Source organism: Limanda limanda, chromosome 16 (genome assembly GCF_963576545.1).
Source record: "Limanda limanda chromosome 16, fLimLim1.1, whole genome shotgun sequence".
NCBI classification, from domain to species: domain Eukaryota; kingdom Metazoa; phylum Chordata; class Actinopteri; order Pleuronectiformes; family Pleuronectidae; genus Limanda; species Limanda limanda.
In genome coordinates, this window is record NC_083651.1 from 7,346,346 (window position 1) to 7,361,495 (window position 15,150).

General features: G+C 38.8%; 1 protein-coding gene across 1 annotated transcript; it reads left to right on the top strand.

Annotated features, from left to right (window-relative positions):
- The first annotated feature begins 8,652 nt into the window (after nucleotides 1-8,652).
- vtcn1 (V-set domain containing T cell activation inhibitor 1) lies at nucleotides 8,653-12,274 on the top strand. The gene is made up of 5 exons (XM_061089291.1): nucleotides 8,653-8,684; nucleotides 9,768-9,832; nucleotides 10,925-11,269; nucleotides 11,578-11,826; nucleotides 12,159-12,274. Exons 1-5 carry the CDS (start codon nucleotides 8,653-8,655, stop codon nucleotides 12,272-12,274), a joined length of 807 nt encoding a protein of 268 aa, XP_060945274.1.
- The last annotated feature ends 2,876 nt before the right edge of the window (nucleotides 12,275-15,150 follow it).

A 15,150-nucleotide genomic window follows, 5' to 3' on the forward strand; every position in this document is an offset into this window, starting at 1 on the left:
GTGTTAACGTCTGTTTTCCTCTTTTATTTCCAGTCCCCTTACATGTTTGTAAAATGTAAATTGTGTTTAACTTCATATCCGTACAGCTGAGTAGGTGGTTGGCCTTGATGAAATGACCCTTTAATAAAAATGTACATTATTAGTAAACTAAACTGGGCAGCTTTTGATTTGTGTTGAAACAAGCAGTGTGTTCTCTGATCTGTGAAGTGGAGATAACAAAACATCTAGACCAGTCACTCCCAAAGTGTGGGCCGCTGCCCCCTGCTGGGCCGTGGAGCCACTGCAAGTGGGCTGAGAGGTCATCAGAAAATGCACAAATAGTGAGAAATAAATGACCACAAAACATGTATGGTTGATTCAAAAAATGTTTTTATCATCACAGTTAATAAAACACAGCCATGAGTTTTAAATTCCACGTTATTCTCATTTTACCTGACCTATAAAGCATGTTTTTGCCTATAAAATAAAAATAATATGGATGTAATGCTGTTGGTTCACCACAAGAGGGAGCCGTACAGCTGCAGTTCCCCTCTCCTGTGGCACAATGGCCATCTGCTGTCGTATCACGGTACTGCACCCTAGAAAAAAAAACTAAATTGTTATTATTAAACAGCAGAGTCGACCCTTCCTGCTCAGGGACCTGCAGCCAGAAGTCATACACCATTACCTGGACATTCAGACACAGGCCAATTGGACAGTAAACATTATAATAATGTTAAACAATGTAATATTTACCAGATGAACATCTAGCAACAAACTATTTCTGTTAATATGGTACTTTTAGACAGTTACAGGTGTGGGTCTCATCCATCAGTCAGGCATTTGTGTATAACAAGAAAAGATTGTTCAAACAAATTTACCTTATGTGTGACTTTATTTTAATGAATTAAATAATGATTTAAACTAATGCACCTCAAATGAATTAGGGGTTTAAGGTTACAATTTTCAGTTAATAAAAAAATGCCATTAGATTTAAATTCCACGTTATTCTCATTTTACCTGACCTATAAAGCAGGTTTTTGCCTATAAAATAAAAATAATATGGATGTAATGCTGTTGGTTCACCACAAGAGGGAGCCGTACAGCTGCAGTTCCCCTCTCCTGTGGCACAATGGCCATCTGCTGTCGTATCACGGTACTGCACCCTAGAAAAAAACAACTATAAATGCTTATTATTAAACAGCAGAGTTGACCCTTCCTGCTCAGGGACCTGCAGCACTTAGTCATACACCATTACCTGGACATTCAGACACAGGCCAATTGGACAGTAAAAATTATAATAATGTTAAACAATGTAATATTTACCAGATGAACATCTAGCAACAAACTATTTCTATTTTAATATGGTACCTTTAGACAGTAACTGGTGTGGGTCTCATCCATCAGTCAGGCATGTGTGTATAACAAGAAAAGATTGTTCAAACAAATTTACCTTATGTGTGACTTTATTTTAATGATTTAAATAATGATTTAAACTAATGCACCTCAAATGAATGAGGGGTTTAAGGTTACAATTTTCAGTTAATAAAAAAATGCCATTAGATTTAAATTCCACGTTATTCTCATTTTACCTGACCTATAAAGCAGGTTTTTGCCTATAAAATAAAAATAATATGGATGTAATGCTGTTGGTTCACCACAAGAGGGAGCCGTACAGCTGCAGTTCCCCTCTCCTGTGGCACAATGGCCATCTGCTGTCGTATCACGGTACTGCACCCTAGAAAAAAAACTAAATTGTTATTATTAAACAGCAGAGTCGACCCTTCCTGCTCAGGGACCTGCAGCCAGAAGTCATACACCATTACCTGGACATTCAGACACAGGCCAATTGGACAGTAAACATTATAATAATGTTAAACAATGTAATATTTACCAGATGAACATCTAGCAACAAACTATTTCTGTTAATATGGTACTTTTAGACAGTTACAGGTGTGGGTCTCATCCATCAGTCAGGCATTTGTGTATAACAAGAAAAGATTGTTCAAACAAATTTACCTTATGTGTGACTTTATTTTAATGAATTAAATAATGATTTAAACTAATGCACCTCAAATGAATGAGGGGTTTAAGGTTACAATTTTCAGTTAATAAAAAAATGCCATTAGATTTAAATTCCACGTTATTCTCATTTTACCTGACCTATAAAGCAGGTTTTTGCCTATAAAATAAAAATAATATGGATGTAATGCTGTTGGTTCACCACAAGAGGGAGCCGTACAGCTGCAGTTCCCCTCTCCTGTGGCACAATGGCCATCTGCTGTCGTATCACGGTACTGCACCCTAGAAAAAAACAACTATAAATGCTTATTATTAAACAGCAGAGTTGACCCTTCCTGCTCAGGGACCTGCAGCACGAAGTCATACACCATTACCTGGACATTCAGACACAGGCCAATTGGACAGTAAAAATTATAATAATGTTAAACAATGTAATATTTACCAGATGAACATCTAGCAACAAACTATTTCTATTTTAATATGGTACCTTTAGACAGTAACTGGTGTGGGTCTCATCCATCAGTCAGGCATGTGTGTATAACAAGAAAAGATTGTTCAAACAAATTTACCTTATGTGTGACTTTATTTTAATGATTTAAATAATGATTTAAACTAATGCACCTCAAATGAATGAGGGGTTTAAGGTTACAATTTTCAGTTAATAAAAAAATGCCATTAGATTTAAATTCCACGTTATTCTCATTTTACCTGACCTATAAAGCAGGTTTTTGCCTATAAAATAAAAATATGGATGTAATGCTGTTGGTTCACCACAAGAGGGAGCCCGACAGCTGCAGTTCCCCTCTCCTGTGGCACAATGGCCATCTGCTGTCGTATCACGGTATTGCACCCTAGAAAAAAACAACTATAAATGCTTATTATTAAACAGCAGAGTTGACCCGGGACGACAGGGACCTGCAGCACGAAGTCATACACCATTACCTGGACATTCAGACACAGGCCAACTGGACAGTAAAAATTATAATAATGTTAAACAATGTAATATTTACCAAATGAACATCTAGCAACAAACTATTTCTATGTTAATATGGTACTTTTAGACAGTTACAGGTGTGGGTCTCATCCCTCAGTCAGGCATGTCTATATAACAAGAAAAGATTGTTCAAACAAATTTACCTTATGTGTGACTTTATTTTGAGTAGGAGCGGAAGGACTGAGTGAGAGCCAAAAGAAGACAGTAAAAGTAAAAGATGAGTTGTCTGTCTGGATGTTAAAGGCACCCAGAAGGATCAGTGCACGTCTAATTCCTCCAAGAAATCTCCCAAAGAACCTGGTGGACGGTAGAGAACAACAATAGTTAATTGTACCGGATGAGCAACTGTCACAGCATGAAATTCAAAAGACGTTGGGGTAAAGAGCGGAAGCGGGTAGAGAGAGAAACTCCATTTGTGGGAGATGAGTAAACCTGTGCCACCTCCCCTACCAGTGGGTCTGGGTGTGTGGGTGAAGGAGAAGGCAGAGGAGAGAGCAGCTGGGGTGGAGGTGTTGTCCGGTGTGATCCAAGTCTCAGTGAGAGCAAGGAAGTCAAGCGATTGCTGTGTAGAAAAGCCAGAGATGAAGTCTGCCTTGCAGGTAGCGGACTGGCAGTTCCACAGTCCCTCTGTGACAAGGTGTTGGGTATGTGTGAGAGTTTATACATATTCAAAACAAAAATGCAGCTTTTTACTCAGCCTCCCCCTCAGCCTCCAACGAAAGACTCCTTTGTCTTTATCCTCCGAGTCTTCATACGAGGAGTCTTTTCACAGACGCTGACGCTCCAAACACTTCTTGGTTTTAAACCAGAGTTGACGATGGGTGGCTACAGCTGTGCTGACCACTCCCCCTGCTCAGGAGGCAATCAGGCACCTGGTGCTAATGGGCCAGTAATGGGTCAATTTGCCTGAATCCAAGTGGTCCAGTAGTATGATGGCCCAGAAGTCAAAATGCACACAATCGCATCCAATTTACAACTTGGATGCAATAAAATAATGTCTATTGTCTAATATTATTATGATGATGATGATGATGATGATGATGATGATGATGATGATGATGATGATGATGATGATGATGATGATGATGATTCTGATGATTATTATTATAACCATAATTACCATTTTGTATATCTTCTACCTTTCTAGATATCTATCTATCTATCTATCTATCTATCTATCTATCTATCTATCTATCTATCTATCTATCTATCTATCTATCTATCTATCTATCTATCTATCTATCTATCTATCTCTCTATCTCTCTATCTATCTATCTATCTATCTATCTATCCATCTATCTATCTATCTATCTATCTATCTATCTATCTATCTATCTATCTATCTATCTATCTATCTATCTATCTATCTATCTTTCTATCTTGCTAAATTGTTATCATAGGTTTTATTTAATAAACCCTACATATGCATTGAATAGTTATACAACCCATAATATAAATACTGTATCAACAACTCTTATTGGGGTTAGGTAGAAATGTCAGACTTCTTAAAAAACTAAACAGTAGTTTGTATGTGCAATTATTAAAACACACAAAAACACTTTTGCTTACCATTGGTGCTAGTGTGTATTCTCCTGGTAGTGAGTATCATATATATAATCTTCAAAGAAAAGAAAGACATGAAAATGGGATGAATTGATGAGTGACCAATACATCTTTTGAATGTGAGGCCTGTTTTCAAGACAGTCAAGAGTTCAATTTCAGAACATAATGTTTTTACTACTTAATAGATGTCATTGAGCAACAGAGACAAAATCTATATTTTTATATATTAAAGCTGGACTATATGTTTTTCAACTTCTAACGTCTTAAAAACATTTAGTTTATGTGTTAAATTATTATTATTATTAATATTATTATTATTATTATATTGAAAATAGTAGATAATCTGTGCATAGTGGTTTACCATTGGTGCTAGTGAGACATCTAGTGGCAGTGAATATAATATATAAAACTTTTAAATTTTTGGCCGCATTTTGACATTTGACATTTTGTCCAGCGCCATCTTGGTCTTTTTAAACCAGAAGAATCTACGTTTGCCAAGAGAGCTCAACGCAGTGCTAATTAAGAAAACAAGGGCAAATAGAAAAAACACGTGTAAATTAAGAAAACGACTTCATTACCTTGAAGACATATGAGGTGCAAAAAGTCACAACACATGCAAATATAGAAATAAGCTGCAAGTAGTCGTTAGAATCGATAATTGGATGAGCCGGGGGTGGAGCCTTACTGTATCAGGATCAAATCAAGGAACAAGTCACTTTCTCATATTCTTCTATCGAAACAACCAGTAGAGTCGCCCCCTGTCGGCCCTTCAAGAGAATACAGGTTTAGGGCACTTCCACTTTGGTGTCTCTCTCTGGACCTAGAGTGTACACCCGTGGCCAAAAGTTTTGATACTTTGACAAGTATTGGTTTTCACAAAGTGTGTTGCTTCAGTGTTTTTAGATCTTTTTGTCAGATGTTACTATGGTATACTTAAGTATAATTACAAGCATTTCATAAGTATTAAAGGATTTTATTGATAATTACATTAAGTTTCTGCAAAGAGTCAATATTTGCAGTGTTGACCCTTCTTTTTCAAGACCTCTGTAATTCGCTCTGGCATGCTTTCAATTAACTTCTTTGCCACATCCTGACTGATGGCAGCCCATTCTTGCATAATCAATGCTTGGAGTTCGTCAGAATTTGTGGGTTTTTGTTTGTCCACCCGCCTCTTGAGGATTGAACACAAGTTCTGAATGAGATTAAGGTCTGGGGAATTTCCTGGTCTTTGTTCCCCGAGCCACTTAGTTATCACTTTTGACTTATGGCAAGGTGCTCCATCATGTTGGAAAAGGCATTTTTCGTCACCAAACTGTTCTTAGATGGTTGGGAGAAGTTAGTCTCGGAGGATGTTTCGGTACCTTTCTTTATTCATGGCTGTGTTCTTTGGCAAAATTGTAAGTGAGCCCACTCCCTTGGCTGAGAAGCAACCCCACAAATGAATGGTCTCAGGATGCTTTACTGTTGGCACGACACAGGACTGATGGTAGCGCTCACCTTTTCTTCTCCGGAAAAGCTTTTTTCCAGATGCCCTAAACCAGGGGTGTCCAAACTACAGCCCGCGGGCCAACTGCGGCCCGCCATCCATTTTTAATTGGCCCGCCTCAATGTCTAAAAATATATATATTTTTTTTTTTTGAAACTCAAAATTTAGTAGCGCTCAAATGGCACTTACTTAAAGAATTTGTTTTGCTTTATGGGGCCAGGCTTCGTCGACAGGAGAGAGGCCGTTGCATGCTTCTGCGTTTTCAGAGACAGGCAAAAAGGGGCACGCAAGAGCCCCTTGCGTGCTCCTTCTTTCGTGCTTGCGGGCGTTCACCAATTTTTGTAACTATATGACAAAGCTACGCAAGCCTCACGCAGCCCGCAAGGCTGTGATTGGTCCGCTAACTACATCCTTTCCAGAGTCATATTTCCGGTTTCATGCCCCATAATACCGGCAGAAACCAAGGAAGATTTAAAAGAACGGATATGGACCAAATAGAAGAGCACTTGGCAGAAGAGATCTGAAAGTATGACCACTTGTATAACCCGTCACTGACTAAATACAAGGACACGCAGATGACCTGCAATTCCTGGAAGGAGATTACATGTAATTTTTTATCTCGGCTGACGTCGATATGCAGGTCGACGAGTGTACAAAGCTGTGTAAAAAAGATCAGGGACAAATTTGTCCTCCAGAAAAAGTAATAAACAGTCGACAAAGAAGGTGTCTCTAAGGTTTTCTTCGACAAAAAACGTTACTCCGCCTAGTGGTCTGGCGGTGAATTGCTTTGCTGACTTGCTAGCTGTCCCTCAGAACGCCGCCACGCCCCCTCGCCCTGAGCGACGCGACTGTCAACAGTCCACTCCAGGGCAGGGGGGCGTGGCGGCGTGAGTGGCCCAGTCCTTCGTATTTTTTTCTGTATTTGGCCCTCGGGACAAAAAGTTTGGACACCCCTGCCCTAAACAATCGGTAAGGGGATTCATCAGAGAAAATGACTTTACCCCGGTCCACAGCAGTCCAATCCCTGTACCTTTGGCAGAATATCAGTCTGTCCCTGATGTTTTTCCTGGAGATAAAGGGCTTCTTTGCTGCCCTTCTTGACACCAGGCCATCCTCCAAAAGTCTTTGTGTCGCTGTGCGTGCAGATGCACTCCCACCTGCCTGCCGCCATTCTTAAGCAACCTCTGCACTAGTGGTGCCCCGTTCCTGCAGCTGGATCAACTTAAGGAGACGGTCATGTCGCTTGCCGGACTTTCTGGGGTGCCTTGAAGCCTTCTTCCAACAATTGCACCGCTCTCCTTGAACTTCTTGATGATCAGATAAATGGTACATTTGGGTGCAACTTTACTAGAAGCAATATCCTTGCCTCTGAAGCCCTTTTTGTGCAAAACAATGATGACTTCACGTGTTTCCTTGCAGGTGACCATGGTTAACAGAGGAAGAACAATGATTTCAAGCACCCCCCTCCTTTTAAAGCTTCCAGTCTGCTATTTTGTCTCAATCAGAATGACAGAGGGATCTCCAGCCTTGTCCTCGTCGACACTCTCACCCTTGTTTACAAGAGAAGCACTGACATGATGTCAGTTGGTGCTTCTTTGGCAGGGCTGAAATTCAGTGGAAATTGTTTTTGGGGTATTAAGTTCATTTTCGTGGCAAATAGGGACTTTACAATTAATTGCAATTCATCTGATCACTCTTCATAACATTCTGGAGTATACGCAAATTGCCCTCCTAAAAACGGAGGCAGCAGACTTTGTGAAAATGAATATTTGTGCCATTCTCAAAACTTTTGGCCACGGCTGTACTTCCATTTTCATAAATCAAATTTTTTTTGGACGAAAGCGTGAACTTTTAGTCAATTGTTACAGTAAATGGCCAGCAGGTGTTAGTGTCACTTGTAGCAGCTTCTCATGGATTAATCAGACAATCATAATCTGTTTGTATAATCGTGACATAAAAATGAGTAGCGATTTTTGAAACAGAAGTATTGTTTTAAAAAAGTTTAGGTTACCTTAGATCTACTTGGCATTGAGAAATGATGTAATGATACATGAATTAGTTTAGCCGTCCTGTGCTGTGTGAACTATAAACCATGTTGCCAGAGAACTCCGCCTTGAGTAAAGTGTCAGAGGAAGCTCAAAGTACTTGGCTTTCTTTTGTCTTTATATATATGATATTATCCTCTGAACAAAATGCAGGTACTCTACCTGAACTTAATGAGTTTACAAATTAACAAAATGTATTTCCTTTTTACATCAAACGTTACAATTTTAAGATCCAACTAACCACCCGTCATTCAGGGAAACTAGCGGCTGAACAGAAGGAGCTTTGTTGGGAAAGTTAGCCACCGTCTGTAATAGATAAGAAAATTGGTTACTATGACGATAAGTCAACAGGTATGAAGCCTACGCCTTAAAGGTAATATTTACTTATGGTGTTGTGCTTCTAGGGCTGAGAGAGCAAGAGGCCAAACACAAAAAGCTGCAGACTGAGCACGTCTGTTCTGCTCAGAGAGGAGATGAGAGGATATATAGCAGGAATGGCATGACTGGACCTTTAACTTCAGCTATAGGATCGGATAGTGTGTCGAGAGGATCTGTCGGCAGCCATGAGCGTCCTCGGGAACATCCTCTTCTACAGGTGGGGTCAGGAGGTTTGTTCTCTCTGTGGGTGGTGACTAGTTCTGGAAACGTTCGGGGGATTGAAGACTCGTTCAACTCCTTCACTACAGTTATACTTTCTTGTTCTACATTAACAGTGATGGGTTACTATAGATCTCAGGTTATAACATATATTGTACTAAGATTGAAGAAGATCTTGTTTTCGTTTGTGAGCAGTGATGGAGCTTCTTGTTATACGAGATGTAGCCGATCAACCAAAGGAACCTTTCCTTTCTAAACTTCTAAGATAATAATAATATTATAAATAATAATCATTTCGATTTATTTATAGCACTTTAAAGCTTAAGCACAAAATCTCTCAAACGCTCAAATGTTGTAACATGACAGTACAGTATATCTTCATTGATCTAGAAATATAACATTGTTATGAATAAAATACGATAAAACATGCCTTAGCCGGTGTCTGTATATTGATAAATGAATGTAAAAGAACCATACTTTTATGAATAAAATATAATAAAATATGATCAAATTAAATAAACTGTGCCTTACGAGATAAAAGTTACAATAAATGTGGCTTGAAGGAAAAAATGCTCCATCAAGGCAGTTGACCTTAAATTAAACAAATTAACCTGGTGCGATATAATTATAAAACAGAATCTAATCTGAAGAAAGGAGCTCATATGAAATAAGTGTAATTTTAATTTATAAAAACAATAAGAATTTGATAAAATATATTAAACTAATTAAGCACAATACTTCCACCACTAAGGGGAAATGCAACTTAAACACTTATGAAGCAGTATAAGTCTTATTAAAGTATAAGATACATTAAATATATATGTCTGTATAACTAATATGATATATTTATAAAACTGAGAAAACACTTTTTTGAAACTTCAACTTCATTCAAATTTTAATGCAAAACTTCAGGCATACTTTTAGAGTGTTGAATATATATTTTAAATAAAGAAAATCTAAATGTTCTGCACCACTCCTACAGCCGGAGAAATGTCTGCTCTCAGCTTCTGTAAAGTTCATCTGCATGTTTCTTTGTAACGGAAACTCCCACAGTTTCCTCACTGTGTTTTTCTTTGTGCAGCATGATAGTCCTCATCATCATAATCGCGGCCATCATCATCCTCTTCCTCTCCTTTGCCTTCACACGTAAGAACCATGTGTTTGTCCGAATGTCGGCCCCGTCAGGCCTGAGGGGAAACTTCAGTGTGTTCAGCACTTAGCTGTATTTATTTGTCTGAACTAAAGCCATTTATTGTAATGGTAACCAAAAACCTGTTATGAGCATGTGTATTTGCATATGTGTTTAAGTTTGTGTCATGTTCTCTGGATGTTTCCATGACAGTTGTGACTACATGATCTAATTCATGGTAATTAAGGGAGGAGTAAGTTGGAAGCAAAAGATTACCTGAGTTCATGACATGCTTTGGTTTGTTAAAGTAAGACATTGCAGATGAAAAGGGTAAACATCTAAATGAGTTGATATATCCCCAGCTACACACATTTATCCAATTCATATTTGTATTAGAGGTTTTCTGACATTTTATGTTTAAGAGAAGTAAGCCTCCTGAATCCTGAAGAAGATTATTGTGCCAGTAACTGTATAATATAGAATAGAACAGAATACAGTAAATGAAACAATACAGAATTAAGTCTAAAAACACAAGTGAACGAAAAGGTGTTTTGTAAATTAAATTATAATATAGTGTAATGCAAAACCAGTGCCTAGTAGTAAATATCAATTGAAATAAGAAATGAGGATGATAAAAGTCCAGTCAAATGAAAGATAATGTGTTAAACACTTAGTTATGCTTCTGATTCTGGTCTTCTGGTTTCAATAAAATGGGTTTACATTTTTTTTGTAAATTTGGCAACAAACAGAGAAACTGTAATGAAAACATCTAGTCAGAGGTAAAAAGAGGGAAATGTGTTTGATTAGCCTGAATCTGAATCCTCATGTTATATTTGACTGAAATAAACTTAACAACATTTTAAACCCAGATTGGGGACTATGGAATTTAGAATCACTTTGAGAAGGGATATTCTTCAACATGCACCACAGAAAAAATTAACGGGAACAAGAACAGAACCTGTGAAATTCTTGGACTATTCTTAAATTTGCTTCAGGAACAAAAAACACAATGATCTTTCAGTAAATGTGATTGAAATCTGTCAGGGCCTCATCCCTGGATTTATTTTCTCTCATGGGTCTGCATGTGTCCGTGTCTTTCTCCCACATAGGGCCCTCTGCCGTGCTGAGCAGCAACACGGCGCCCATAGCAAACCTGGGCCAGGACACGCTCCTCAGCTGCTACCTTCTCAAGCAGACTGCCACAAAGGTGTCGGTCACCTGGGAGAAGAAGGGTCTAAGTGGAGTGGTTTACAAGTACAATAACGGAGCTGCCAACCTGCAGGACCAGAACTCACAGTTCAAGGGGAGAACTGAGCTGTTCTCTGAAGCTTTGGCTACAGGGAACGCTTCCCTGCTGTTGAGGAAAGTGAAGCATAGCGATGAGGGCGAGTACACGTGCAGCATCAGCTCCTCTCAGGGCGGAGGGACAGTCAACATTCATCTCAGGACAGCAGGTGCAACGACTTGTCTTTCCAGTCTCTCTGAGTGTTTGCTTTGGAAATTAGAACACTGTTGACACTTTACCACAAGTATCAAATATTTAAAAGTCATGCATAAACAATTGATAAGTGCTTTTCAACAACTTTAACTCAGATGTTAAATAGCAAACGTGGCCTAAATAAACCCAAAACAAATGTGGGCGTTTTTCGGCAAACATGCAATGATCTAGGCAATATTGGATGTGGGCCATATCTGGGCCACAACTACTTGCTATGTATGGGAGCAGACTACTAACTGAATTTGGATGGATTTGTGATTTCAGCCTTCACAGCCCCCACATTCACACTTTCTAACAGTGTGCTGACGGCTCATGCCAGCAAGTGGTTCCCTAAACCTAACGTGACGTGGTTGAACCCGGATGAGGAAGTCCTGCAGGGAAACACCAACTTCTCAGTGAGCCCCAACAAAATATACAGTGTTACGAGCACGGTGCCAGTCAACATCACCGACACCTACATCTGCAGGATTGAAAACAACCTGGTGATCTCTGTCTCTACAGCAACGGTGACAGGTGATATTTTATATTTATATTTTCTTTTCATCCCTGTTAGTTTGCAGGATTACGCAAAAACGATAATACAGGTTTCAAATAACTTAGTGGAAGGATGTGCTGGGGGTCAGGAGAGAGCCCATTAAAGTTGGTTACAGATCTGGATCAGGGGGAGGATACAGGAATAATGCAACATTTATTTTACATTCATCATACAACATTACAACAGTTCAAATTTATAAGGAATTCTTTAATTAACCAATAAATTCCAAAGCTATACTAAAATAATCGTAAACAATGAGATTAGTTGAAAGATTGTAGTAAAAAAAAACATTTTCTTTCATATTTTTCAGGTTCTGCTGTATCAGAGGACTCGTACTTCACCTTCAGTGCAGCCTCATCCCTGCTGGTGTCAGTTCACCTGAGTATCACGACCACCAGCATCCTCTGCATCTACAACCTAACCTAATTACGCACACGCAGACATACAGATGGTGACAAATTTTAGGAAAAACAAAGTTCAATGTTAGTTCTAAAGCGGCTGTGGTGATGCTGGCTGCAGTTTTCTTTCTGAAACTGTAAAAGTGACCTACAGTAATTGAGCTGCTGCTGGACTCAGTCCACAGAACCTGAAGTAAAGAGCTGTTCACCTGTTTATTCAAAGCGTGGTGCGACTCGACTCAGAACGCAAACTTATGATGCACAACGTCACTTACTTTGAGTTCCAGTCGCTACTGCTACATAGCACTGGTCACCTGTTCATTCAAAGTTTATTCAAATTGGATATATCATGAGTCCAATTCGCACCAAATTCAATTTAGCATCTACTTGGGCCCTTAACAATTTACATGACATGCGTGAAGCTGATGAGATGAACGGTTGGCGAGACATGTGAGTCACATACAGACAGAGAGGAGATCTATTTTTATATCAAGGTGTGTTGAGGCTGTTGTGAGGCCACCTGTTGGTAACTTACTTACAGTTGCAATCAGAAATATTCAACCCCCTCACCTCAATAGACATTATAGTGATGTGGACGACAGATAATGACAATAAATGACAAAAAAACTCATCAAACAACAAATGATATTTATTGATGCGTATTTTAGTTATTTTGACAGCAGAAGTTGACTTAACTTTGAAGTTCAAATGAAAAATGTAACTCTTTCAACACATGTGCATGTGCAGTATTATTCAACCCCCAGCTTCAGCACTTAGTGGCGCATCCTCTAGCTTTTATAACTTCTAACAAACGTTTGCGGTAAGTGCGGACAAGCTTCTTACACCTCTCAATTTGGAATCTTTGCCCATTTTTCACGTGCAAAAGCCTCTAGCTCAGTGATGTTTCATGGCTGCAGTGCTGCAACTGCTTTCTTTAAATCCCACTAAAGATTTTCAATCGGATTTTAATCTGGTGACTGAGAAAGCCACTCCAGGACGTTCCAGGATCTTTTTCTCAACCAAGCTTTGGTTGACTTGGAGGTGGGCTTGGGATCATTGTCTTTCTGGAAAGTTCTCTGATCACCAAGGTTTAATTTGTCAAAACAAGGCATCACATTCCTCTTTAAAAGGGCCTGGTATTTCTGTGAATCCATGATGCCATGTACACTATCAAGATTGCTAGTTCCTGCCGCCGAAAAACAGCCCCGCATCATCTTTGACCAACCTCCATGCTTGACTTTGGGGATGGTATTCTTCTAGTCATAAGCCTGTCCTTTTGCACGCCAGACATACCGCTCGTCCATACGTCCAAACAGTTCCAGTTTGGTTTCATCAGTCCAGAGAACTGTCACCCAAAACTCAGTAGTCTTATCCAAAGGGCTCTTGCGCTTCCGGGCCCGTGAAAACGCAGAAGCATGCGCCGGCCTTTATTGTTGCCACAGCTTAAGCAAATGAAGGATCAGTACAGAGTTCCCAAAGGCTAAATTATGTTTCAACTCCACTTGAGGACAAAACATGTTAGTCAGACAGCTTTTAAAACCACAATATTATGTAGGGGTTGAATAATTGTGATATGGCTATCTTAACAAAATATACTGCTACACACAAATACTACATCATGCATTTTCCGTGTTGATTTTCTGTATCACTCAACTCATAAAGAAGTCATCGAGGCAGAATCTTGCTGTCAACTTTTGTTGATAAATCCTTAAAATCTTTGGGGGGGTTGAATATTTCTGATTGCAACTGTATGTTGGTTTTTCCTTTAATTTGTCACCTGTTTGTCCCCTGTCTGAACATGAGATATATATTCAATTGAATTTCACGGTGATGCTTAAAGCTGAAATCATTTGACAAGCAAATTAAGATTTTATGAAAAGATTAATAAAAGCAAAGCTTGGAAGCTGTAAACTGAAGCGAATTGGACTCAAGGAAATAGCTGAAATAGCTTAAAGTTTCTGATAAAAAAAGCTGATGTGCAGAATCATAACTTGGGAGAAGACAAGAAAGCTGAAATAAATGCAAAGACGGATGAAAAAAGACTGAGGAAAACGTGGAAGCCGAGAGATGGAGGATTAACTGAGATGATGCTGAAAACGTCTGAAATACTGAACAAAAACTTGGGAGATGAATGCTGAAGGAAAGACCGGAGCAATGTTTAAACATAAAAAACAGCTAATTTAAATAATTTAAATAAAAAAACGAAACACAGAACTCAGAAGCTAAGAGATGACGGATTAAGACAGTGGATGGAAAATGGACGAAAAAACAAAGAAATGTAAAAGCAAAACTTGAAGCTGAAAGTTGAAAGAAACCGATGAGGCAACAATTAAAAATCAATGATATCAACTGAAAGATTTAAAAACTGCATAGACTGACTTAATGTTAATTCATTGTATAATTTATTATCATATTATTATTATATTTGTTGTTCACCACCTTATGCTACCTACTGGTACTACTGCTACCTGGGCACAAAAGAAAACCACCATAGAAACGGATTACTCTCTCTGTCGGTGGTGAAACAGGCCACAGAAAAACACCTGGAAATGTTTTACTTTAAAAGTTAGAAGCCACATTTTTAAAAAGCAGCGGGAATTGTATATGTGTTAAGATGCTGAGATCACACGCATAGTTTTCACCAATAAACACATTTTGTTCCTCTGATGTTTGTCATTTGTCATTTTTGTGTTTTTCACGTATCTGTACTTTACTTGAGTTTTTATTTTCTTGACGACTTTTTACTTTTACTCGTTACATTTGAACAAAAATATGTGTACTTTATACTTCTTACATTCTCAAACTGGCTCGGTACTTGAGCAGCGGAGGTTGACGCAGCTCTCTCTCTCTCTCTCTCTCTCTCTCTCTCTCTCATCTAGGGTTCAAAATTTGTAAAATTATACA

Bases quoted from the DNA above. Each gene is read 5' to 3' on its own strand.
- vtcn1 (XM_061089291.1), top strand. From the start codon at position 8,653: ATGAGCGTCCTCGGGAACATCCTCTTCTACAG. The intron at 8,685-9,767 runs GTGGGGTCAGGA...TTCTTTGTGCAG, and splicing joins GGGAACATCCTCTTCTACAG to CATGATAGTCCTCATCATCA. The intron at 11,270-11,577 runs GTGCAACGACTT...TTGTGATTTCAG, and splicing joins CATTCATCTCAGGACAGCAG to CCTTCACAGCCCCCACATTC.